Raw genomic sequence first — 24,033 nt, 5'->3', positions numbered from 1 at the left:
CCACCCCCACCCTCCACAGCCTCGCCAGGTGCTGGGAGCCCCGGCGATGCTGACGCCCCTCTTTGGCCCCCGCCAGGCTCAGAGGATTACCGCAGCAGGTTCAGCGGCGAGTGCTTCATGGACCTCGTGTGCCCCGAGAAGTGTCGCTGTGAGGGTACCATTGTGGACTGCTCCAACCAGAAGCTGGCCCGCATCCCCAGCCACCTCCCCGAATACGTCGCCGATCTGTAAGTCCTGCCTGGGCGTGAGTCTCCCACGTCCCCATACACCCAGTCACCCTGAGCCGGCCCCAGCAGAGGCTCCTGGAGGTGGCCCCGCCTGGCTCAGCCGCGTGGGCGCTCCTTGGCTGTCTCGTATGTGCTGAGCTGAGGGCAGACACGCAGGCATCTCCTGGGGACAACTTGCTCGCACATAAAGACAGGTCGTTCATTCTATAAATATTTTTTGAACACCTACTGTGAGCCAGGCGCTGTGCTAGGCCCACCAGCTTCCACAATAAATAAAGCAGCAGACGGTCCCTCCTGACCCTTATGAAGTGTCTAATATAACCAGAAAGATGGGTGTTAAACAAGTAATTGTCAGAAGGCGAGAAAGCAACTAGGATGATTAGCTTTATCTGAGCCTCCAGTCACCCTTGCTACTAAAGGGGTGTGTTGATGTATCCAGAAAAGGAAAAGCTGAAAAGTCACAGCATGGCGGGGGTGAGGGCACATGGGGGCTGCTGGGCCGGGGTCCGATGCCTGTCTTTTCCAGTCTTCCTAAGACTGGTCCGTGGCCTCTCAGATCTGAGTCTCGGATTCTTAACTGTGACATGGAGGCAATGACCCTACCCCCTAGGGTGGCCAGGAAGGCCCAGGGAATGCAAGTCCAGAACTCATCTGAGCCCGGGCACGGCGCAAGCCCTGTGCAAATGACAGGGGTCTTCACTGCTACTGTTGTTTTCTTTGCCTTCGCAAGTCACAGTAGGACACGGCGAGGCACAGCCTTCTTGGCCCTCCTGCTCGCCCTGAGCATGCGTGAGGGTTGGGTGAGGGGTCCCTGAGCGGCCCCCAGCATAGGGAGGTGGTCAGGAATGAGCTGAGAGGCTTGGAGGATTAGAAGAACCTGGGGGAAACTTCCAGGGTCGGGGGGTCAGAGTTGTCGTCGGTACCCTACAAATAAAGGTAGATCATTGGCAATTGATTGATTGGGTGCTGAATAATCAAAAAGTACAACTCACCCAGTCAAAGGGGCTTCCTCCAGGGGGAGGGGCCCGGCCTCCTCTCTTTCCTGCCCCTCTCACTCCCCCTCTCCCTGCTCCCCTCCACCCTACCCCTACCCCCAGGCTGATTGGGCAGACGCTGAAGTTTTCCATGGCTCCCTCCATCTTGGCTGAGTATGAGGTCCAGGCTGCAAGTCAGCTGAAGCCATGAGGGTCCTGTGGGAGGCGCCATAGAGGGCAGTGAAGGAGGTGCCCACCTCCTCTGTTTGCTTCCCATGCAGGCGACTGAACGACAACGAGATATCTGTCCTAGAGGCCACTGGTATCTTCAAGAAGCTGCCCAACCTGCGGAAAATGTAAGTCAGCTCGGGAACTGGGCAGACTGTGGGGAATGCCGGGGTGCAGGTGGCTCCAGTCCAGGCCCTCAGCCTCCCCGAACCCCTGCCACGGGCATGTATTGGAAAGCAGGCCCCTGGGGCATGGATGTGAAGACACAGACCAAAATGAAATTTCTCTGTTTTTAAATTGTCAAGTGTTGTGCGGAGTTGCATTCCAGGCCATCCTGACCCTCTGTCCCCTCTGCTTATCCCGATCCCCCACCCCACACCTAGTATCTACCCCAATGGGTGGTGGGAGGACTCAGAAAAGGACCAGCAATGGGATATGGCGGTCTAGGGTGCATGTCACTTAGTAATTTTTACAAGGTAACAATTTAAAAGTTTGCTTTTAAATGGACTCTAATGGCCTCTGCTCCCGTGATGCACATCGGAGTGGAAATGCCAGCTGCTTCCGGCGTGGGCTTCAGTCTAGGAGTCCCGGGGTCTGCCCGGAGCCTGAGTTTAGGCATAGGACTCGCGTGCCTCTGTATTGGCTTTTCCACTGTCAGGGCTGCCTGTCGTCACACCCCTGTCCCTGCCTAGGACTTCGGGCCAAGGCACAAAGACAGCAGGATAAAGCTGCTGAGCTGTTAGAGCACACGGTCTGGGTCAGCGCTGTGCTCCCCGCCTGCTGCACCCCGTTTCGTTAGTCCCGCACACCTGCCTGCTGGTGGCTTCACTGTCCCCTTTGTGCCGATGAGGAAGCCCGAGGGGCTCAGAGAGGTTCCATGACTTCTGTAAGGACACACAGCCAGCGAGTGTCAGAGCCGCATTCACAGACGGTTCATCTGTAATCACGGCCTGGGCTTGTTCCCGAGGGCCCCAGCAGAAACGGCAGCCCAGACAAGGTGCTCTTTACCCCCGAGCCCCTTCTCCCTGACCCCTCTCCCTAGGTCTGCCCCGGAATAAAGAAATGCAGTCGAGCCCCATTGTTCATGGAACCCAGATTTGCTGATGTGCCTGATCGCTAAAATTCACCTGTAATCTCAGAATCAACAACTTGCGGTGCTGCCGTGGCCCTGGTAGACACAGACAGAGCAGCACAAACTCGGGGTGGCCCCACACGCACGTTCCCAACGAAAGTCACACAAAGCCACACTCTCGTTTCCGCTCTCGTTCTGTAAACAAGTGTCCCTTTCGCCGTATATTTAGTACCACACCTTTTTGCATGTCTGTACTTTTCGTTGGCAGTTTCACTGTTCAGAATGGCGCCAAAACACAGTGCTGAGTGCCGCCTCGCGGTCCCAAGCACAGGGCTGTGAGGCGGCTTTCGGAGAAAATCCGCGTTCCGCAGTTTTGACCCCGCGTGCGTTAGCTGCGGGCTGCGAGTGCCGCGCGAATAAGTCATCCACGTACGTTAAGTAAGGTGTCTTTGTGCAGAGGCACACACCAACCGAGGTTAGGAACGCCCCGGTTGGTGAAATGCACCCAGAGGCTCCCAGGAGCCTGACGATGTGTTCTCCCTGGGAGCAATGGCTCCGCATTCACTGATTCATCTTCCCGGCGACTTTGTAGAATGCTGAGCATTGACTAGAATTCGTGTTTCTGTCTTGTTCTCCACTCTCCCACTCATCTGTCCCCTCCGAGCAAGAAGGAAAGAGACCTTCTCCTGCCCTGCACAGCACCTGGACAACATAGTGCTGTTCAGACTCCCTCCCTCCCTCCCTGCCTGCAGCCTCCTCTGTGGCTGCGGCTTCAGTGACGGCTCTGTGACTGGGGCGCAGGAGGGCACTCTGAAGGGACAGCTGAGAGAGGGGCACGCGTGGGGCCCGGTGAGGGTCGGGCTGGCTGTGTGGTCTAGTTCCCCTCTAGTTTTAGGGACCTAGCCCAAATAGCACCTGTCTGAAGCCAGGAAATATCCTTTTTAATTCAAACCAGAGTATGCACACTTTATTTTAAACCTCAAGACAGACACTTACATACATGTGGAGATACTGGCAGGTATTAAAAGCCGGCCAAGTGCATATTTGCATAGTCAACAGGAACAGGTAGTCTTCACTTCCATAAAGAAATATGCATTCTCCCATTCTGGGTGAAACACAAGCACTGTGAGCCTGTCCTTCACCTTTCTGCTTTGACAAAACACGAGTAAAGAGCACGAGTTCTGTACGCCAAGGAAAACAGCAGCACAAATACGGGATAAGTGGCCGCTAACTCCCGGCCCCAGCATCCAAGCAGCGGGAGGGAGCGGTGGGCTCCGCGGCAAACCGTAAGCCCAGTCCTCAACGAAAGAGGCAGATGTCGCTCAGCCCGGCCCGTGTGTCCCGTGCTGGAATGTAGGTCAGGGCTGCTGAATAGTCCCACTTCTTAGGAGCAGCCGAAATGTGAGGCGAGAACAGACAGGCCTGTCCCTTCCCTGCTGTGCGACCCTGGGATTGTCCTCCGCCTTTCTGAGCCTTCGGTTCATCATCTGCGTGACAGGACCATCCACCTTCCTTGTCATTTATGAGGAGGGTCGGAAATAGGCACGGAGAGACAAGACGAAAGAGTGGCCTCTGGCCCTGGGGCTGAGGCGAGAAAGTGCAGCCCTAGGCAAGTGAAGACAGAGGACGGCTGAGTTGAGTAACCCAGGCAACCGGCTATACGTTTAAAACAGGAGTTGCAAACTCAAACGCTTTGGGAACCGGCAGCCAGCGGCACAAACGTGGAAAGGTGCTGGGTGCAAGGCCGTGATGGCGGCGGCCGTGGCGGTAATTACCAACAACAACGTTAACGGCCACCAGCACGTTACTCTGTGTCAGACAGTGCTGATTAATTAATTTAACCCTCACTGAGAAAAACAAAAAAGGTTGGGGATTGCGTCTTACAAATGAGGACGCTGAAACACAGAAAATGAATAAGTAACTTGTCCAAGGTCAGAAATCAATGAGCAGACCAGGAGCCCGGGGTGGTGACAGGGCAGGTTAGCTGGGGAATGCACACACCATGCGAGGAGAGTAAATGCGTGTGTGCACGTGCACACACGCACGAATCCATGTGAATAATGCCGGCAACCAGCCAGTGACCCGATGGGGCAAATCTAGTCCTAACGGGCACCATCGGCAACCACTTTTAAAAAGTAACTGGATGGCAACTCTGTCGTTAAGTAAAAGATGCTTATGTTCTGGGAACTGGTCACCACCCCTGCACCCCCACGGAGGTGGTGGGTCAGCTGGATTTCTGCCCATCAGAGCGGTGAAGCCAGCTGTGCCTGTGCCTGAGTCTGCTGAGCTCCCCTCAAGGACCGTGGGGCCAGGGCCCTAAGGTTCCACTCTTGACTCAAGCCTGCCAGGGCGCATGGGTAAAGGGGAGTGAACACAGCCAGGGGCTGAGACTCTGCCGTGCGCCTCCGAACCTTGACGAACCTACCCGTCACGTCAGAATAACATCTCCCTGAGCACCACTTGTGCCAAGGGACGCAGGGGAAGTATGAACCGTTACTCACAGGGGTTATTAGTACCGTGGTCAGTCAAGGCCATTTTCAAATGACATCACATTCAGAGCACAGGCGAGGCCTGTCTCAGGCGACTTCCAGGTCAGCTTCCTCCGAAGGAGAATCTCAGCCAGAGTCTGGAAAGTGGCAGCTCCCACGTGGCTGGGTTTGTTGGCAGCGGTTGTGTTTTTAATAAGAAGTAGTCACTCACTTTTACAAATGAGGAGTTTGCACAGAAAAAAAAAAATCTGGATTTCTGGCATCTTCCAGGAAATCAGAAGATCCAGCAGCGCCGGGCCCACATTCCCCGATGGCTCCGAGTTAGCTGAGGAGCAGCTGCCCCCTTACGCGGGGCACATGTTTTCCTGGTCACTGCTGTCCCCGCTGGGCTTGCTTCCATGCGAAGTCACCTACCTGGGCCCTGTGGACATTTGACCTTGCAACCGCAGCTTGAAAGAGAATCCCCACCGCAGGGGGAGGGGCAGGCCCGTGAGGAGGGGGACGGGACCAGAGCATTTTCTCAGTCAGGACCCCAGTGTCCTCGGTTTCCGGAAAAGCCCCCTTAGCGCTCTCCCCACTGCCTTTTCATCCGGGAGGGGGCTGTAGACAGGATTACAGATCCGTTCCTACAGCCAGACAGTTTATGGACTGAAGAGAGATGGCCCTGGAGGAGGCTGAGGCTCGCCTCCTCAGACTCCAGCGTCCCAGGGACACCATGTGAACCCCCAGACTACAGGGGCCTCCGTGTTTCTTGAGAGAACGAGAACAGGGTCTGAAAGCCTCGCCCGGCAGCTTACAGAGGCAGCTGGGCCCAGCGTGACGTTCGTCCTGCCTCTCGTTGCTCTGCACCAACCTGCGCCTGGACCGAGTCCTGTCCGTTGTGAGACCCCCACCCTCGGCGGAGTCAGGGCGCCGAAGCGGGATTCCCTCCGGTGGTCTGCAGAGGCCCGACGCCCCGGTCTGCGTCCGGAGGGCTGGCCTCACGCCGCTCTTGCTCTCTGCTCCAGCCCACGCTGCCCGCACTTCTGAACAGTACTTCGATGGATGGAGAGAGAGAGCAGCAGCCTGGTCTTCTGGAAAATTCTGTCCCCTTTTGTACTCTCCTCTTGCTTTCCATTCTCCCAGCCTAAGGAAATCCAGCTCGCAAGCCTTACAGTCATGTGGTGTTAGTTTTGCTCGTTTAAAGAAACAGGTGTGAGGAAAGGGGAACCCTCCCCCGTCACGGCCGCTTTTACTCATCTCCATTGCCCGGCCCAGGCTCTTCAACTCCCCAGCGTCCGGATGAGTTACAGCTGCTGGGAGAGGCTTCACCTCTCGTCCCACATCGAATTCGGGGGCAGTTTGCAGTCTCCCCTGTGCATGTCTTCATTCCTGGGTTAGCCTGGACCAAGACTACCAGGACGTATAAGAAAACTGACCGAGTTTAAGGAGAGCCAGGCAGGGAGGGAGCATAGATCCAGGGTGAGTCTCCTGACTCTCCGATCCTGGGGGAAGGGTCCTGAGGAGAGCTTGCTCCTGTCTCCCTGGCAGGAGAGAGGGGGCCAGAGAGAAGGGACAAGGCGCCGATGAAGCACAGGGAGGGGGCACGTGATGCAAGAGTGGGACCGAGTTGTCATCTGTCTCCTCCACACCTGTCTGCAGGTGTGGGCACCCAGTACTTAGAAAGAGGGCGGGTGGCCTCCACTGAGCCCTTGGGTGCCCGGTTCCGCCACTTGCTCCGAGTCCATCACTGAGAGAGGCTTTCCCCCCAAAGGTTGCTGGGGGTCAGCCCCGAGCGTTGTGAGGAGGGCTCTGGAGAGAAGCAAACGTCCCGGGGACTCGGCTGCGGGTCCCCTGCCAGCGCTGTGGGACCTGGCGCCGCGCCCTTCCCTCTCTGGGCTCAGTAGGCCCAGCCGCTCGACGGGCCGGCAGCTGGTCCATCTCTAGCGAGCCCTCAGCTCTGACAGCCTCCGGGTGCTCAGCAGTCAGCAGGCTCCGTCTCCACCTGCGGAACAGGGTTCCTGTGCATGACCCTGACCGGCCACTAGCTCAGGAGGCTGGATTCCTGCCTCACCTTGCCTCAGCTCCATCACATCCAGCTCCACCCACTCCCTGGGAGGCCTTTCAGGCCTGAACATTAGCGTAGTCCATGGAGGCCCCCAGCCCCCCGCCTGCCGGGAGCAGGGACCTCACAGCCCCAGTGGCTCTGCAGGACCCGCTTGCTGCTCAGAGCCCTTGTGTGGCCTGCTCGCGGTGACCAGGCAGCGGAGGGAAGGGCCTACACTCAGAGTCGGGGGCAGGACCGGAAATGGCACCGAGGCTCGATAGGACCCAGCCCACTTTAAGGAAAGGCAAGAACCCATACCCCAACCTCTGCGAAGCAGTCATGTCAGGAGGCTGGTGTTCATATCACCAAAGGAACATTCCCGTGGTGAGAGGCGGCTCACCGGAGGACTTTTCATGCGCCGGAAAGCCTGGCCTCAGACCCCAGCTCCATCAGCTGTGCGACCTAAACTCTCTGAACCTGTCACCCCATCCATAAAATGAGACAATGCTAAAAACAGTAGCCATCTGATAGGCCTTGTTTTGAGGGCTCGGGGTGTTTCTGTTGGCCAAACCCCTCACGAGTGCTCAGGGTGTGGTGACTAGGAAGCGCCCGCTTATTTTCAGGGGTCCCGACTGGTGAGAGAGCTACATCTGAAGTGCCCACCCCCACGGGGGGAGCCTGTCCTAGGTTTTCCTCCTGCCCTCTTCTTGAGATCCCCCGCTTAGTGAGCCCTCTGTTGAAGAGAGGAAGTGAGTTTGAGAATCACTATTTTACGTCTGCCAGTCCCCAGGGCAAGGAAAGACTTCAACCCCTCACAGTCTGTCTCACAAAGGAAGCCCTGCCTGTGTGGACTGGGTGCCCGCTCCCCCAGGCACAGGTGCTGAAGACCGAGCTCCCCACCATCCAGCCGTCACTCCAGGGGTGCCTGAGGGTCTCCAGCTGGCGGCAGGACGAGCGAGTCCCTCCCTGAGTCTGCCCTGGTCCATTCTGTCCCCTTTGTCCAGAAACCTGAGCAACAATAAGATCAAGGAAGTGAGAGAGGGCGCCTTCGACGGCGCCGCGGGCGTGCAGGAGCTGACACTGACGGGGAACCAGCTGGAGGCGGTGCACGGGCGCATGTTCCGCGGCCTCAGTGGCCTCAAGACCTTGTGAGTGCCCGGGGCCCGAAGGGCGACGGGGGGACAGGACGTCAGAGGGGGCCTGTGAGGGCTGGCCTGCCGAATCCCTCCTGGATGCATAAAGGCATCAGGCATTTCCCAGCGCTTGCTAAGACCGCACGCATGCACATACGCATGCACACACGCCTTGTGAGTGCCCGGGGCCCGAAGGGCGACGGGGGAGGGGGGCAGGACGTCGGAGAGGGCCTGTGAGGGCTGGCCTGCCGAATCCCTGCTGGATGCATACAGGCATCAGGCATTCCCCAGCGCTTGCTAAGACCGCACACACGCACATACGCACGCACGCACACACACACGCACGCACGCACGCACACTGCTGTGGAAAGGAACGGACAGTGCCTGTGCTCTCATCCCCACCCCCCTCTCCCTGCAGGATGCTGAGGAGTAACCTGGTCAGCTGCGTGAGCAACGACACCTTCGCTGGCCTGAGCTCGGTGAGGCTGCTGTCCCTCTATGACAACCGCATCAGCACCATCACCCCTGGGGCCTTCACCACGCTCGTCTCCCTGTCCACCATGTAAGTCCTCCTGGGCCCACCGCACACTGCCGCGGGGCTCCCGCCCTGCAGATCTCTCCCCTCCCAGCTCTCTGCTCTCTGGGCCGAGGTTATCTACCCACCGTCCACTCCATCAACATGGCAGGCACTGTCCAGGTGCTGAGGACGCATAGGCGTGGCCCCTCCTGGAGCTCACAGCATAGTGAATCACCATAGCAGGAGGCCCGCAGCCATATGAAAGCCCAGCCTAGGCTTTGTTGAGGAACACTGGACCGTGTTCTGGAAGGTAAGTGGGAATTAGCTTGTTCAAGAGAGTGAGAAGTTCATTTCCGCCAGCGAGAAGAGCATGTGCAAAGGCCCTGTGGTGGGCTGGAGCAGAGCAGATGCACTGAGCAAAGCCCGGCACGGTCGCAGCATGGAGCGAGAAAGGGCGTGGTGTGAGGCCAGGATGGAGAGGAGGCCAGGGCCAGGCTGCAGGACTGCTGGGGGCCATTTTGGTCTTTATCCGAAGCACGTCAGGAAGCCACTCAAGGTTTTAAGCAGACCAGTGACAGGGGTTTTTAAGTGATCTCACTGGCTGCCTAAGTGTGTATCAGAACGAGAGTTCAGATCCTGCTTTCCAGACACCCCGCTCATGTAATTCACTGTATCTGTAAAGGAGGCTGTTTAGAATAAGAGTTAAGACGTTGGGTCCTAGAGCCAGATTTCCTGGCTTCAAATCTCCTTAGCTGTGTGACCTTGGAAAAGTTACTTCATCTCTCTGTGCTTCATTTGTCCCTTCTGCATCATCTGCCTCACAGGGTTACTATGAGGATCAGTTCTGCTAATATTTGTAAAATGCACGCAGGGGCCTGAGGTATAGAAAGTACCGACACACGTATGTTAGCTTTATGTTTGCTCACAGTAGTTCCATGTGGCTCCGTGAACCTCGGTTGCTGGTTCATTCTCCCTCCCTTCCCTTCCCCAAAGACCCTTTGGAAAACAGACGAGACAGGCTCTTGCTATGTCTTCTGTTGTGCCCGTTGTCATACACCCTCTCCCTGGGAACAGAAGGCACAGTTACAGAATGACGTAAAGGCCATGCTTTCTAGTCCCTCATGACCTCTCTCTGTCTCAGCCTCGCCGGCCTCCTGCCTGCCCCTCCCACTCCCACCGCAGGGCTTGGCTGTGGCTGTTCCCACTGCCTGGGCGGCCCTTTCCCCTGGCCTCCCGCCTCTCCCTCCATTCCTTGCTCAAGTGTCATTTGCTTCGATCCTTCGGCCATCACCCCCAGTTCCTCTAACCCCGCTCTCCTAATTTTTTCCATAGCACTGACAATTTTCTAATATACTAAACAATTTGCTTATTTGTTGCTAATTATATATTGTCTGCCTCCCATCATCTAGAATATTAGTTTCAGAAGGACAAGGATATGCAACTGTTTTGTTTGCTGCTCTATCCTCAATGCTCAGATCTATCTGTGCCTGGCACTAAGTAGATACTCATTATCTAATTCTTGAATAAATGGATGAATTGAATGAATGAGTGACATCGAGATAGGGGATGACAGGTTAGGAACTAGCACCAGTAGGTTGGTTCATTGGATCCCACTTCTCACCCCTACTAGGTGCCTCCATGCTGAGACTCCAGAGACACAGCAGATGCCGAGAGGGGTAGAGTCACAGAGCGTTCAGGGAGGCAGCTTGGACACGAGAAGCAACGTGCCCAGCTTTGCACAGCTACCGCGTGTCGGAGCCAGGATTCAAAGCCAGGAAGTCTGATCCCGAGCTCTTAATTGCTATGTCATATCCTAGCCACTCGAGGGCCATCTGGCCCTCTACGCAACCTCCCTAAGCTTGACTTTCCTCATTTGTGAAATGAGAATAGCGTTGCCTCCTTCTTAGGGTGGTTGTGACGAATCTGGGAGAATGAATTTATAAAGTGCTTCGCCTGGCTTCAGTCCCCCAGGAAACGCTCACGAAGCGTAGCTGCCGCCATCCCTTCGTCCCTCCAGCAGCCCAGCCATTGCGTCCACCAGATGTGTGCAGAGTACTGTGCTGATGTCACACTGGCGCCAGTGGCAGACGACAGACCCGGTGCCTCCCGTCAGGGGACCGAGTCCAATGAGGGAGGCACACACGGGACAATCATTACAAGCTCTGCAGGGTGCTATGGAGCAGTGAAGGCAAATGAGGGAGAAGAATGGGACAGAGCGGCCCTTGGCATTTCTGTTTAGACGAGGGGCTTGGGGAAGACTTCTTTGATGGGGTCACGCAGGCTGAGGCCTGAAGGTTGGGAAGGGCTCAGCCAGCAGCGGAGAGGCTCATCCAGGCAGGAGGAAGTGCATGTGTGGAGGCTCTAAATGCGAGGATCTCTGATGAGGAGCTAAAGGCAGGTCGCACAGCTGGAGCTCAGCAGGCAGGGAGGACGTGGCAGGACGAGGGAGGACACCACGGCCGTGTCCATTGGAGGCGGTCTGGAATGGCACACTTGCAAAGACTGCGTCTGGATTTTAGGAGAGAGTCGACATCCTGTTGCCCAGACCCCCTCCTTCCTGCCTCTGGCCCCGGAGCAGACCTGCCCGGAGAGCTGGGCCCTAAGGTTGCAGAACAGGGTCCTGGGGCAGCTCCCACAGCAGGAGCGGAACCGCTCAGAGAGGGCCCGTCTCTCCTCCCAGAAACCTCCTGTCCAACCCCTTCAACTGCAACTGCCACCTGGCCTGGCTCGGCAAGTGGTTGAGGAAGAGGCGGATCGTCAGCGGGAACCCCCGGTGCCAGAAGCCATTCTTCCTCAAGGAGATTCCCATCCAGGATGTGGCCATCCAGGACTTTACCTGTGAAGGTGAGAAAGCTGGGGGCGGGGCAGGGCAGGCCCTGGGAAGGCAAGGAAGGTGCAAGGGAGGAGGGGCAGGCACTGAACGCAGGCCCCCTGAGAGCCTGCTCTGCCCCGCAGGCGCAGGCGGGTGGCTGGAGCTCTTCAGGGCACAGCAGGGTGGCTGCTAGCCCACAGCGCCCCTGGGTGCAAGTTAAGAAAAGGCGCCTCTTTCTAAAGACGTTCTACTTCCGTCAGTCACAAATGTGTCATAGCATACCGATTTTGCTAAAACGAGACGCTTTTCAGCCATCCGTTAGAACACAGTTGGACCAAGCACCCTAGTCTCCCCATGTCCACAGTGAGGTGCGTGCCGTTAGCCGATGCGCAGTGCGCCCCCCACACAGCTGCACGTGGACGCCCGGGGCTTTGGCATCCCCGCCGGCGCCGTGATGAGACTCAGAGACGAGCTCACGAGAAACAGACTCCACCCGAGCTCCTGGAAAACTCTGTCACTGGCTAGGGTGCATGAACTCCTGGAGAGCCAGGGCACGCCGTGTCAGGATCCCGGGGAGGGGAGGGGTGGGCACGCCATTTGCATAAACTCAAGCCAGCACAGTTTTCCTGGGTCGGCTTTAGGTTATCTAGAGACAGGTTAAGTCGTTGATAGGCTACCTGCAGTGAACGTGTCATGAAGGCTGGGGACACAGTCACCACCCAGAGCGGCTGTGTGGAAGGAGGGAGGAAAAAGGGGGTGAAGGAAGGGAATAGACAAGCCCCTGCCCCCAGCCACTTCGCTCAGTTTGGTTTATTCCTGAGCGGGTCCAGAGCGGCCTCTTTCCTGTCTAACACTCTGGTCCATCAAGTGCTTGTTACGTAAACGCGGTAAAGACGGGCACCCCCGCTCCCCGACCCGGTGCAGGCGTGTGTTCCCCTCACCCGCACGAGACCAGCGGGCTCACAGTCCCGGTCTGGCTCAAAGCCAAGGTTTCCTGTTACTGCACACGGCTTGGTCCCCACACCCAGCCTCGCTCACCCGTCCCCACTGTGGGCGTCTGTCGCCCGCCACGCTCACTCCGGGGCGCTCCACAGGCAACGACGAGAGCAGCTGTCACCTGGGCCCACGCTGCCCTGAGCAGTGCACCTGCGTGGAGACGGTGGTGAGATGCGGCAACAAGGGGCTCCGCGCCCTCCCCAAGGGCATTCCCAGGGACGTGACGGAGCTGTGAGTACCCCGCACACCCCGCAGTCCCCCACCGCACCCGCCAGGCTTTCCCCGCCGTGTCCCACGCGAGGCCGCTTGGGGGAGATGGCAGCAGAGCCTCAGCGGGGGGCCCACAGCAGCTTGGACAGGGGACAGATAGGAAGCACTCCTCCCCACGCCTCCGCCTGGCAGATGACAAGTTGCCAACCCCCCAGAACACAGTGGGGGGGTTATCGGCTATTTCTCTGTACTCCCCCCACCCAGACCCCCGCGCTGCCCTCTGCCTTCTAGAGTCCCCTGCCGTCTCTCAGTCTGACCCCAGACAGCACGGGGAAATTGTCAAAACATCGGCTCCCCACACAGTTCTAGGAGGATGATCCTGTTCTACCTGAAACAGCCCATTTCACAGATGATTCTTAGTTCTGAGTCCTGTTCACTCTCCACCGAGGAGCCTTATTCCAGAGCCCAAACTCCTCAGGGGTCCCTTCTGCCCCAGAGGCTCCCAGTTAAATGAAAGGGTCGTTATTCCCTTCCTGAAGAGCCCTTACTCTTGTGGAGAAAACCTTTCTCTGCCCCCTGGAAAGCTCAAACCACCCCCAGGCAGGGAGGCCTCTCGGGGACGTGCCAGGAGCTGTGCAGCTGGGCCGGGCGAGCGTCTCACACCCGCGTGGCCAGCACAAGCCGTGTCCACTCTTGGGTTCCTCCCTCCTTCGTCCATTCACTCAGCACACATATTGGGTGCCTCGTGTGTCAGGGACTCCGCTACCATGGGAGACAATGGGAGACAACTGTGAGCAAAACGGTGTGACCCCCTCCACTCGTGGGGTCATGACTTATGGGAGGGAACTTGGCTCGATCGTCTCAGGAGGTCCTGTGAGATGAAGAGTGTGCACAAGAGGGACAGGTTGCTGTGGCATCGCGAAGTCGAGACGTTTGACTCCCACGTAACGACCACAGAGCTGCTGTGGGGAGATGAAGCTGGGGCTCAGTCTGAAGGGAGGAGCAGAAAATGAGGGGGCTAGGGGTACTGCTCCAGACGGAGGAGGCCACGTGAGCAAGCACAGGGCCTGCGCTGGCAGAGGGCAGAGCCAGGCGAGGGACCTTCAGAAATCTAGTGCCCAAGCAGGAGACACACTCGCCACCAAACCTCAAGCTTGCACTCTCTCCCCAGACCCTGGGTGCTCCCCGTCCTCCTGGGCAGCCTGTGCCCTCAGACCCAGACTCCTCCAGGGAGCGTTCTTCACTGGCAGGCTCTGCCATTGCCTCCTGGGGTGGAACCTGAGTGTGCCATTGTCTTGGAATAGCAAGTAGGTTCCTGGGTATGTGTCACGGCTCCTGGCATCTCCTAACACTCAAGGAGGCTGTAACCAGAGCTACTGGCCCAAGGAAAGGAACGAAGGTCTAGATAGTCACTAAGAACATACACCTAGGCCCTGGGTTTGGCTGGGGCCATGTCCTCGGAGATCTGAGTGGGCCAGTGCCAAGTATGCAGTGAGCTCCACGCTGTGCCTGGGGGCGGGAGGCGGGGGACTGCAGAAAATGACCCAGATGTGGGCCTCCTCCCTGGGCCAATCGAGTGCCAAGTGACACACGTCAAAGAGAAGAAAATGCCATGAAAACAGGCCTGCGATGCTTTTCCCCAAAGCTCCTGAAACAGAGATTGAAATAACAAAGATAATTGGCTATAATTACAAAGTAAACTTCAGAGCTTTGGGAGGAGACCTGATTTCCTGCTTTGGAAATGATGATGCTTCCCCTGGCCAGATGTGGTTTGCAGAGCTCACCGAGGAGAGTGGCCCTCACCTCTGTCCCCGTACCATCTCCTGGAGGGGAGAAGTGGGGGCAGAGGACAAGAAAACAGATGCCAGAGGACACGGAGGCTGCCAGGCCCAGCAACCTGTGGCTTGGAGGCCTCTGGGTCAGGGACATCGCTGAGTCTAGAGTCAGTGTTTCGAATGCTGGCCTCCCAGCTCCGTCAGGCATCATTATCTATCTCAGGCAGAGTTGCCCACTTACACAACAAAATTACAGTTAATTCACTGAGAAGGAGAAAAAACAAAGTTACATAGCATTTCTCCAAAGAGCAGGGTGCGGGAATCTGTTGCATGCACGAGAGAGCAGGGCCGTGCTGTCTCTGGGGGAAGCGATTCTCCCGTGGGCCCTGCCCGCCGGCTCTCGTTTGTGTCTCTGTGTTCTCTCTTCATGGGCGACGCAGGCCAAGCTGAGACCTGCCTCCCTCGCACTGGCTCGGTCAGGCCTTGCGTGTTGTCACTGAATGACGGCTGCAGCGCCACATCCCCTCTCGTTCACGACGAAGACCTTTCGGAGAAGTAAAAACCACCTCCCAAGTCTGATCTTTGCAGAGCAGCCCAGTCGGGATTAGGAAGCAGTTTAGTCTGACCCCCAGCCCCATGCTCCTGTCCATTACCCCGGAAGTTCTTCAACTTTGGGGTCACAAGACCCCTTGACGTTTTTTAAAAGCATCGTGACCTCTAAGAACTTTTATTTATGTTGATTATATCTATCGATATTTACCATGTTGGAAACTACAACTGAGACTCTTTTCAACTATATATTTGTTAACCCGTTTAAAACAATAACATATTTATAACATGTTTACATAAATACATACTTTTATGAAAACCAAACCAAAAGAAATTTCATTGAGAAGAGTGACATTATATTTTTGTAAATGTAATAGGAGAGACAGCTGGATTTTCATATCCCTCTAACATTCATTTTTTTGTGATATGTTGTTTTGGGTGAAGTACAAGAGGGAAATCTGGCTTCACGCAGATACGCAGTTAGGAAAGGGAGGGGAACTTTAACAGCCTTTTCAAATAATTGTGAATTTTCTCCTTGGGTGATGCGCACAGTGGCGGTTTCTCAAAGGCTCGTTGCCGTGTGGGACCCAGCACCCTGGCAGTGAACTTTTCACGCTCTCGCACTGAAATGCACAGGCGTCTGCCACAGCCCGAACGGGACTTTCCCCCACGCGTGATCTTACGGCTGCACGCAGCGGCCACTGGGAAACGCTGGCTCACTGTGTCGCGCACCCCAGTCCCGTGCCGACACGTTGCATCACATACTGTCAGAACGGTCCCAGCCCTCCAGAGCGCCGCCGGCCTCGTCGAAAAAGCCTTCAAGTAAAGGGCCGCTCTCAAACTCAATGTGGCAGTGACAAGTTTCCTAAAATTTTAATTTTCAATTGGAAACTTAAATGCTATCATTGGCAACAAATACTATCGGTTTTCCTTGAAATGACAAGCTCGCTCTGTTTATTTTCGAGAAATTGTCTACTAAATACCCACCTCAAAATAGCCTGTTTGCTAGTCATTCTTTTAAGTAAAAATGGTATTTTGGGGGGGAGAAAAAGGCTAGTTCAACTTGTAACTCAGGTACACAATTCCTTTTCCTCATGACAACCAACATCCTTCACATGCAGTAGAAATGCTTTATACACATTTCCCGTTTTGTCACACAGAATATTAAAAAGATGTGTGCTCAAGGGTTGGGATTTAATGTAATTAGCAAGTTTTTTTTTTTTTTTTTTTTGCATCATCAAGGGCATCATTAAGTGAAACTGGCTGTTTTCTTAAACCTACAAATGAATGGAGGTAAAGAATACAGTAACCACTGATACCATTTGGTGTCACTGTCTTGATTCATACTGAGGTTCCAGAAGTTTTATTCACACAGAGCAAAAGGAAAACAATGATTTAATCTAATTGCAAAAATAGTTTCAGCCTCATAGACCCCCTCAAAGAGTCTAGGGACTCCCCCCTCCCCGCCGCCCCACCCCTGGGGCCTGTGCATAACACTGAGAACCATGAGACCATTACTCATGAGCAGGCAAAGAATACACAGGACACCAGCCAGAAGTTGAAAAGCAAGCCTACTGAAAGCAGAGCAGAAGCAGCTGTGGGACATCTCAGCCCCCAGGATCACGGACACAGATACTCTGTGCAAAGGTCGGGCTTCATCGGCTTCATCGGCTTCAGAAATTTCCAGTATTGCTGTGCCGTGATCCCTCTCGACTCAGGCTTGCCATTCTAGAACTTAAACCTAAGAATCTGTTTGCTCCCATTTAAGGGAATGTTTACTAACATCAGGCCCCCAGGTCCTGGAAACAAACTGCAAGCCTACATCTCCCCGAGGACTCTCCCCGAGGAGGACGAGGCCAAGGATGAGGCGAGGATCTGGTGCCCCGCCCCCAGTTTACTGGTCAATAACCAGGAAGTTCGGGTACTGATTTCAGTCTGAGGACCATGACGTTAGATTTGCTGTCCTACCACTGCTATCCCAAAAAGAGAAGGGAAGTATGACGTGTCCCCCCAGGCACAAATGTTGAAGAGATTTTTATTACAATGTGGGGTCTGAGGACATCAAGGGAAGCAGGCTGGCAGTGCAGGCGCACACGCGTGCGTGCGCGCGCGCGTACACACACACACACACACACACACACACCACACACCACACACACACACACACACACACACACACACACACACACACACACACACGACTGATAGGAGACTTGAAAGGGCTGGAGCTTGACCAGGAGGACCGGGGCTGTGACTGAATAGGGCAGGAGGATATGACAAGAATCATTGACCAAAGGAGAGGGCAGAACTTGGCCTGGCACTGGTTAGCTCCAAGGATAGGGGTCTGGGGTACAGCAAGCAGCTCGAATGAAGCTTTCTCCTCATCTCAAATCCAAGGAGGGCAGCGCCATGCAGTGAGCGGCAAGCACCGATGACGAGCGGCACAGCCAGTGCCTGCTGCGGGGCAGGGAGGAATCCAGGAGCTCACGCCCACCCAGGCCTTCAGGGAAGCAGGGGAAGTGTCCTGTTGTGTGAAACCCACCAGTTACTGTTTACAGAGCGTTTACCGTGTCCAGGGGCTGTGCTAGATTTTTTCTTAGCGATCTCGTTTAATCCAACAACCCTCCCAGGCCGGTATTTTTAGTCCTGTTTTGCAGATGAAATAACAGTCTCAGGAAGGCTGAATAATTTCTTAAGATCATACTACTAAGAAGCAACAGAGCATAGACGTGAGCCCGGTCTGTCTGACCCCAAGGTCCATCCTTTAGCCACTAACCTACTCCCTCCTTCTGGCAGAGGCCCAGGTCCCTGTGTGCTCTGCCCAGTGGCCCGGCTTGTTGGAGATTTATAGTAGACAGCCACAGTCTCCTTGGAACCTGCCGCATGCATTTAATCAGGGAGAAGGCAAATCTAGCACCCCTGCCATGATGCTGTAGGTACCTGTCAGGGGTTCCGGCTGGGTCTGTCCTGACAGCTGGACCTTCTCTAGCAACACCAGCTTTCTGTCCCCTCCAGCACTGGTCAGGCTCGCCAGAGCACTTTATAGAGCAACTGCCCAGTGACTACACCCTTGCCTTTCTGTGGCCCAGGGAGAGGGACAGAAATTGCCTGCAGCCAGCTGGAAGGGGCGACCACATCTTTAGAGAGCGGGCTGGCTCTGGGTGCAGCAGCATTTAGGAGGTCTGGCACAGGCTCTGGGAAGATCTTAGCAGATGGCCTCAGTAGAGGACACTTCTAGGCTCTTTGGCAGTCATGACCATCTGCGGGGGGAACCGAGGGAGGCCTGAGCACAGGCTGAGAGCTGAGCGAGCCCCCTTCACTCCATCGAGTGTTTATTGACTCCGTTGTGCCAGATACTGTCGTGGGAGCTGGGAGCACGGCAGCCAATGCAACAGATAAGACCCCTGACCTCAGAAGCTTGGAACAGGGGAGAAAGACAATAAGAACGCTAAGCAGTAAATTAGGCAATTTGCATAGGGCGTAGAAAGAACATGTTCTGTGAAGGCAGCAAGGTTATACGATCTGACGGTCAAGAAGCCGAGAAGGCCATGAGATGGAGCGGATGGAGCAGCAAAGACGCCGGGCTGTGGTGGAAAGCCGAGGGGGGGTGCGTAAGGTCTCGTGGGCCGTGGTGAGGGCCGGCTCTTTATCCCAGGGGAATGAGGGAGCCGAGGAAAAGTTCCAAGCAGGAAGGTGACATGAACCGATTCTCATTTCAGAAAAATTATTCCAGAGGGAAAATAGAGAATAGACAGCAAGAGGCTGGTTATTTGTCTTTCAGTAATCGTACGTGCTCTTGGATGGAGCTCTGTGCGCACGCGTATGATGTGTACATTCAGAGAGTACTGAACACTAGCGTTCCAGGTACTGCTCCGAGAGCTTTCCACAGAGACTCATTTAATCTTCGCAATCTCTTCAAGGTGGTGATCGTTATAAGCCCCATTTTATAGATGAGGAAACACAGCTCAGGGTGGTTAAGTAACTTACCCAAGGTCACGCAGCTGTTAGCTGGCGGAGCCAGGATGTGAGCCTCAGCATCCTGAGTCCTGAGCTGCTCCCACATCGCCCGGGCTGTGGCCGGGCCCCTGGCCTGGAGTGGGGGCTCCTGGGAGGTGGCTGCCCTGCTTCTCATCACTGTTCAGCGTGTGCAAGAGTTTCTTGTGGGGCACCTGTCAGCACCACAAAGCTCGGAACAGGAACAGGGGGCATTCTTCCGTTCACAGGGATCCATGTGGATTTTCGTGCTTTGGCTCCTGCGCTGAGACAGAGCATTTAACGCAGGTCAGCACAAAGGTCAGCCCACAGGAAACGCTCTGGTGGTTCTAAGACGGGTGTGGCCGAGCACAGTCTTCTGGAAGGTCCCCAGGGCTGCAGGCTGCAGGCTGCAGGCTGCAGGCAACCTCGGAGTTCAGAGTTGTCACAGGGCCTACAAAGAGCTTTCCCACACAGCCACATCTGCGTTTCTGAAGCGAAGCCTTTTGCATCCGCGTCTTCGGAGCTGTGATGCCAGGTGGCCAGGGACGTTCTGCACTCAAAGCCACTCCCACGCAGCCCCACCTGCACGTTCTGGGGTTTTCATCATATAAACAATGTTTCCTGAGCATCTGCTGTAGCCGACTAGTGTACGAGATGCTGTGGTGAGCAAAACAGACTGGGTTCTGCCCCATTAACCACAGAATCATACTCAGGATGTCACTGCGGAGGTTAAACGCTGTGAAGAAAATGTACTGAGAGCTTTGGGAACCTGTCATGTCTCCAGGGGCTGTGGGAAATGATATCGGGGAAGCGATGCTTCAGCTGAGATCTAAGCGTCTGTGGGAGTGAGCTAGGCAGGGAGGGAGAAGAGGGGCTCGCACGTGCAGGGACGGCCTGTCCCCCTAGAGCGGCATGGGGCCTCTGCGGAGGAGTAAGCTCAGTGGAGTTGGAACCAGAAGTCAAGGGAGAGTGTGCTGTGCATCGAACCCGAGACGGAGACAGACTCTGGTGGTTAACGTCGCGTCAACTCGGCTGGGCTGTGGTGCCCTATCTCTCGGGCAAACCCCAGCGAGACGTTGCCATGAAGGTGTTTTGTAGATTCGATTACATGTACAATCGTTAGGCTTTTTACATAAAGGAGGCTACCTGAGGTAAGGCGGAGGTGGGCCTCATATAATCAGTTGAAGGCTTTAAGAACCAAAAACTGAGGTTTCCTAGAGAAGAGGGAATTCTGCCTCAAGACCGTAACATAGAAATCCTGCCCGTTTCCAGTTTGTCAGCCTGCCCTACAGATTGAAGACTTTCCAGCCCCACAGTGGCCCGAGCCAATTTAAATAAATGTCTGCTCTTGATAGGTAGGTAGGTGGGTAGGTGCCGGACAGACAAAGATATTGACATAGCTCGGTAGCTACTCCTCTGGCAAGCAGTGGGAGCCAGCGGAGGATTTTAAGCAGGAAGAGAGGCCGATCTGATCTGACCAGCACAGCGCTGACCAGCACCAGCGGCAGGCTGGGCCCAGAGGCTCCAGAAGCATCTGCATCCTGGTGCCCGTCCTCCAGGGCCCTGAACCTCCCTGTCTCAGAGGAGAGTGCTGAGGAGAGGCCAGTGGAACTGTGGCCAGTGCAAAAAGCCACTTGCTTGCTGTGTGATCTTGGCCAAGTGTTTTAACATCTCTGAACGTCTGTTTCCTCAACAGTGAATCCCTGCCACATAAGGGTATCGTGAGGGCTGGGCACAAAGTGGGTACTTTTATTCAACAAATATGTCTTGGACACCTACTGTGTGCCACTCTGTACACAGTCTTGGGGCGGGTCAGCACTGGGCAGTTTTAGACAAGAGCCTGCCATCGCGGAGCTTAGCAGTCCAGGGGAGAAAAATGTCATTCACACAAATAAACACTAAATGACAAATGTAGTGTGTGCTATGAAGGGGAGAAAGGCCCTGTGGGGGACGAAACCGGGGGCCCAACCTCGTCTGGAAGGTCAGGGAAGGCGTCTCTGAGAAGATGACAGTGTGTGCCGTGTCCTTTGCCGGGTGTCACTCTGTACTTCTATTCCAGGTACCTGGAAGGAAACCACTTAACGGCCGTGCCCAGGGAGCTGTCCGCCCTCCGACACCTGACACTTATGTAAGGGGCCCGGCTTCGCGTGGGACCTTCCGTTCTTTCTCCTGGGAGTTCAGGAAGGTGGCGTGGAGAGTGAGTGAGGACGGTGCTGCAGGCTTCCAGCATGTCTGCACCCTTCTCCCCGGGTGGGGCAGGGAGAGGCGCTGGGAGGAACAGGTCAGCCTGATGTGCCAGGGCTCACCCTGTGAGCACCACGTGCAGAAATATCCAGTGCCTGGCATCGCGGGCCAGCCGCATCACTTCCCCCTCCGCGTGGGGGCAGGTGGGTGAGCCGAGACCCCTCAGTCTCCAGTTTCTTGCCAGCCGTGGCTGCCCACACGATCGCCAGAAGCATAAGTAGACATTTCTTCTTCCTCCTCCTCTAGTTGCCCAGACGTGTTCTCAGTGGATGGTTGGAACTGAGGTTCCTTCAGATGGTAGCTGCTGCTGACTCCAAGTCGGCCAGGACCCAGGAAAAACCCCAGACGAGGAGCAGGGCCCCTGGGTGTAGGTGGGACCCAGGAAGCCAGGGGGTCAGTGGCCTTTGTTCCTCAACAGCTTCCCTGCCTTGCCAAGGAGGGACCCAGGAGGGTGCGAAATAATTCCTTGGCTTGTGGTCATTGAAAGATGCCTCTGTCTGCTTAGGGGGCGAGGAGCCCACCCACAGTGTCCCCCTTGAGAACATGGGGGCCACTGAGGAAAGGTGGAAGAGAGCCACCCGCACCTTATCCAGCCTGGCTCCCCAGCCAAGCCCGAAACCAGCCCCCAGGTGACGATTTCTCAGCCTCGGCACTACGGACATGTGGGGCCCGCTAACTCTTGATTGTGGAAGCTGTCCTGGGCGCTGTGGGGTGCCCCTGACCTCCACCCGCTAGGTGCCAGGAACTCCCTCCCGCTAGCGGCGACAACCAAAAATGTCTCCAAATATTGTTAAACGTCACTGGGAGAGCAAAGCTGCCCCCTTTAGAACCTTCTGCTCCAGAGCCACGGCTTTCAACTTCAGCTGATTATAGGAATCACTTGAGTAGTTCGTTTGAATTTTTTAAAATAGTGATGCTCAGGCCCACCCTAGACCAGTTAAATCAGACTATCTGGGCGTGGAACCCAAGCCTCAGAGGATGTGAAAGCTCCCTGGGTGATTCTAATGTGCAGCTAGTGTGGAAAACCACTGCTCTGAATACCTGTCCCTGAGGAGAAGCTGCTGGAGGTTGTAGCTGGCAGAGGACGGCACCCTACCCACCTCATTCCCCCTAAAAGAGAATCCGATAAGAGGAATAAATGAAGAGGTAGAGCGTAGAGAGACAGTTAAAGGAAGAATTGATCAGGAAAAAATAGTACTAGAATCAGGAGAGATTAATCTCTTAGGTGTTATGTTTTGCTGATAGAATAAAATGAGTGAATAGACATGTAATGGAATGATTGAATAGCTGAATGAATGGGTGAATGAATGAACAGCAATCGTTTGAATGATTTATTGAATAAACATTGAATTAAAAAAGAACATTTGGATAAATAGATGGGTAGATGAATAGGTGGGTAAATCGATGGATGAGCAGATGGTCAGATGGTTGGAAGGAAGGAGGGAGGAAGGGAGGGAGGGAAAGGGAGTGTGGGCGGGTGGATGGAAGGGTGAATGGGTAGATATGTGGAAGGATGGAAAGATAGAAGGATGGCCGGGTGGTTGGATGGAAGGAAGGGAGGGAGGAGACGAAGGATGGGTGGCACGCGTGAACGCTGGGCAGGACCCCCTTTGGCTACGACCCACAGTAAAGCGCGACCCTTTTGTTTTCTCTAGTGACCTGAGCAACAACAGCATTGGCGTGCTGACCAATTACACCTTCAGTAACATGTCTCACCTCTCCACTCTGTGAGTACAGTGAGGTGCTGGCATTAAGGGGCCTGTGCCATCCTTTCCCCTGTCCCCTCAGGCGTAGATCCTCTGCTCTCGTGACCCTCAGAGCTGTGGCGGTCCCTGCATGGGGCAGACCTTCATCATCCAAAGGACATAAAGCAGGTCCGAACTCCACTGCTGGGCAGTTAGAGAGGAACTGGCCCCTAACTGCTTCTGAGAAAGGCCCTCCTTGGGTGCCACTGCTTCGTGAATTTCTTTCCCAGCAGAGGGTGTCCCTCACAATCGCATTTCGTCCGGCCCGTCTATGCCCATTAGCTCCGCAAGGTGGGAGCCCTCACCACCTGACAGTAGCGGAGGTGACGGCAAGGCTGGTGAGGGGGCCGCCTGCCGAGGAGCGGGGGAGAAAGCGGGGCGACGACGCCAGGGAGCGTCCCGGCGTGATGGGAGGGTGTCTCTTCCCTTTACCGTCGGGTGCTTTTGGTCAACACAGTAAAGTGGGGAATGTAAACCATTTGCTTTGACTGGTCCACAGCGTGGACAGTGCTCCCGTGAGTAGCCGAGATAGGAAGGGCCAGCAGGGCACCGTGTCCTTTTCTGCAGGATCCTGAGCTACAACCGGCTGCGCTGCATCCCCGTCCACGCCTTCAACGGGCTGCGGTCTCTCCGAGTGCTGTGAGTACCCAGAGCCCCGTCCTGCGCCGGGAGCAGCGGGCACTGCTGACGGCTCCTTCCCGCCCCGTCCTTTGCTCAGCACCGACTCTGCCCCCCCTCCCAACACCTCCCCACCCAGCACCCTTTTGTGTTCAATGGGGTGAGGAGAGCATTCGCTGACAGTCAGCCATTCCCACGCCCAGCCCACTGCCACTGTGGAACCTCGTGCACATCACGCACCCCTCTGAGTCTCTGCTGCTTTGCGGGTAGAGTAGGGTCAGGAGGGCCTCGCAGTTTTATTCTGCACACGAACAGCACAGTGTGTGGCACGGAGCCGCTGTCGCGATGGTCATTATTTCACAGTTGGTCCCCCTGGCTTCAGAGGGGCGACGCTAACACTGGGAACCTCTGTGGACACCAGCCGGGACACCAGACCACGAGCC

The 24,033-nt window shown here is 55.6% G+C and overlaps 1 protein-coding gene across 2 annotated transcripts in view; it reads left to right on the top strand.

The window, feature by feature from the left end:
• SLIT3 (slit guidance ligand 3) overlaps positions 1 to 24,033 on the top strand; it is a 545,706-nt gene that overhangs the window by 481,071 nt on the left and 40,602 nt on the right. For both annotated transcript variants that reach the window (XM_015585228.1, XM_015585229.2), the window contains exons 15-23: positions 77 to 227; positions 1,483 to 1,557; positions 8,021 to 8,164; positions 8,568 to 8,711; positions 11,347 to 11,510; positions 12,573 to 12,705; positions 21,043 to 21,111; positions 22,883 to 22,954; positions 23,540 to 23,611. In XM_015585228.1, coding sequence (XP_015440714.1) covers positions 77 to 227; positions 1,483 to 1,557; positions 8,021 to 8,164; positions 8,568 to 8,711; positions 11,347 to 11,510; positions 12,573 to 12,705; positions 21,043 to 21,111; positions 22,883 to 22,954; positions 23,540 to 23,611 — 1,024 coding nt within the window. The remainder of the gene's footprint in view (positions 1 to 76; positions 228 to 1,482; positions 1,558 to 8,020; positions 8,165 to 8,567; positions 8,712 to 11,346; positions 11,511 to 12,572; positions 12,706 to 21,042; positions 21,112 to 22,882; positions 22,955 to 23,539; positions 23,612 to 24,033) is intronic.

Source organism: Pteropus alecto, unplaced genomic scaffold, assembly GCF_000325575.1.
Source record: "Pteropus alecto unplaced genomic scaffold, ASM32557v1 scaffold40, whole genome shotgun sequence".
Classification (NCBI taxonomy): Eukaryota; Metazoa; Chordata; class Mammalia; order Chiroptera; family Pteropodidae; genus Pteropus; species Pteropus alecto.
This window is presented reverse-complemented; position numbering and strand designations above follow the sequence as displayed.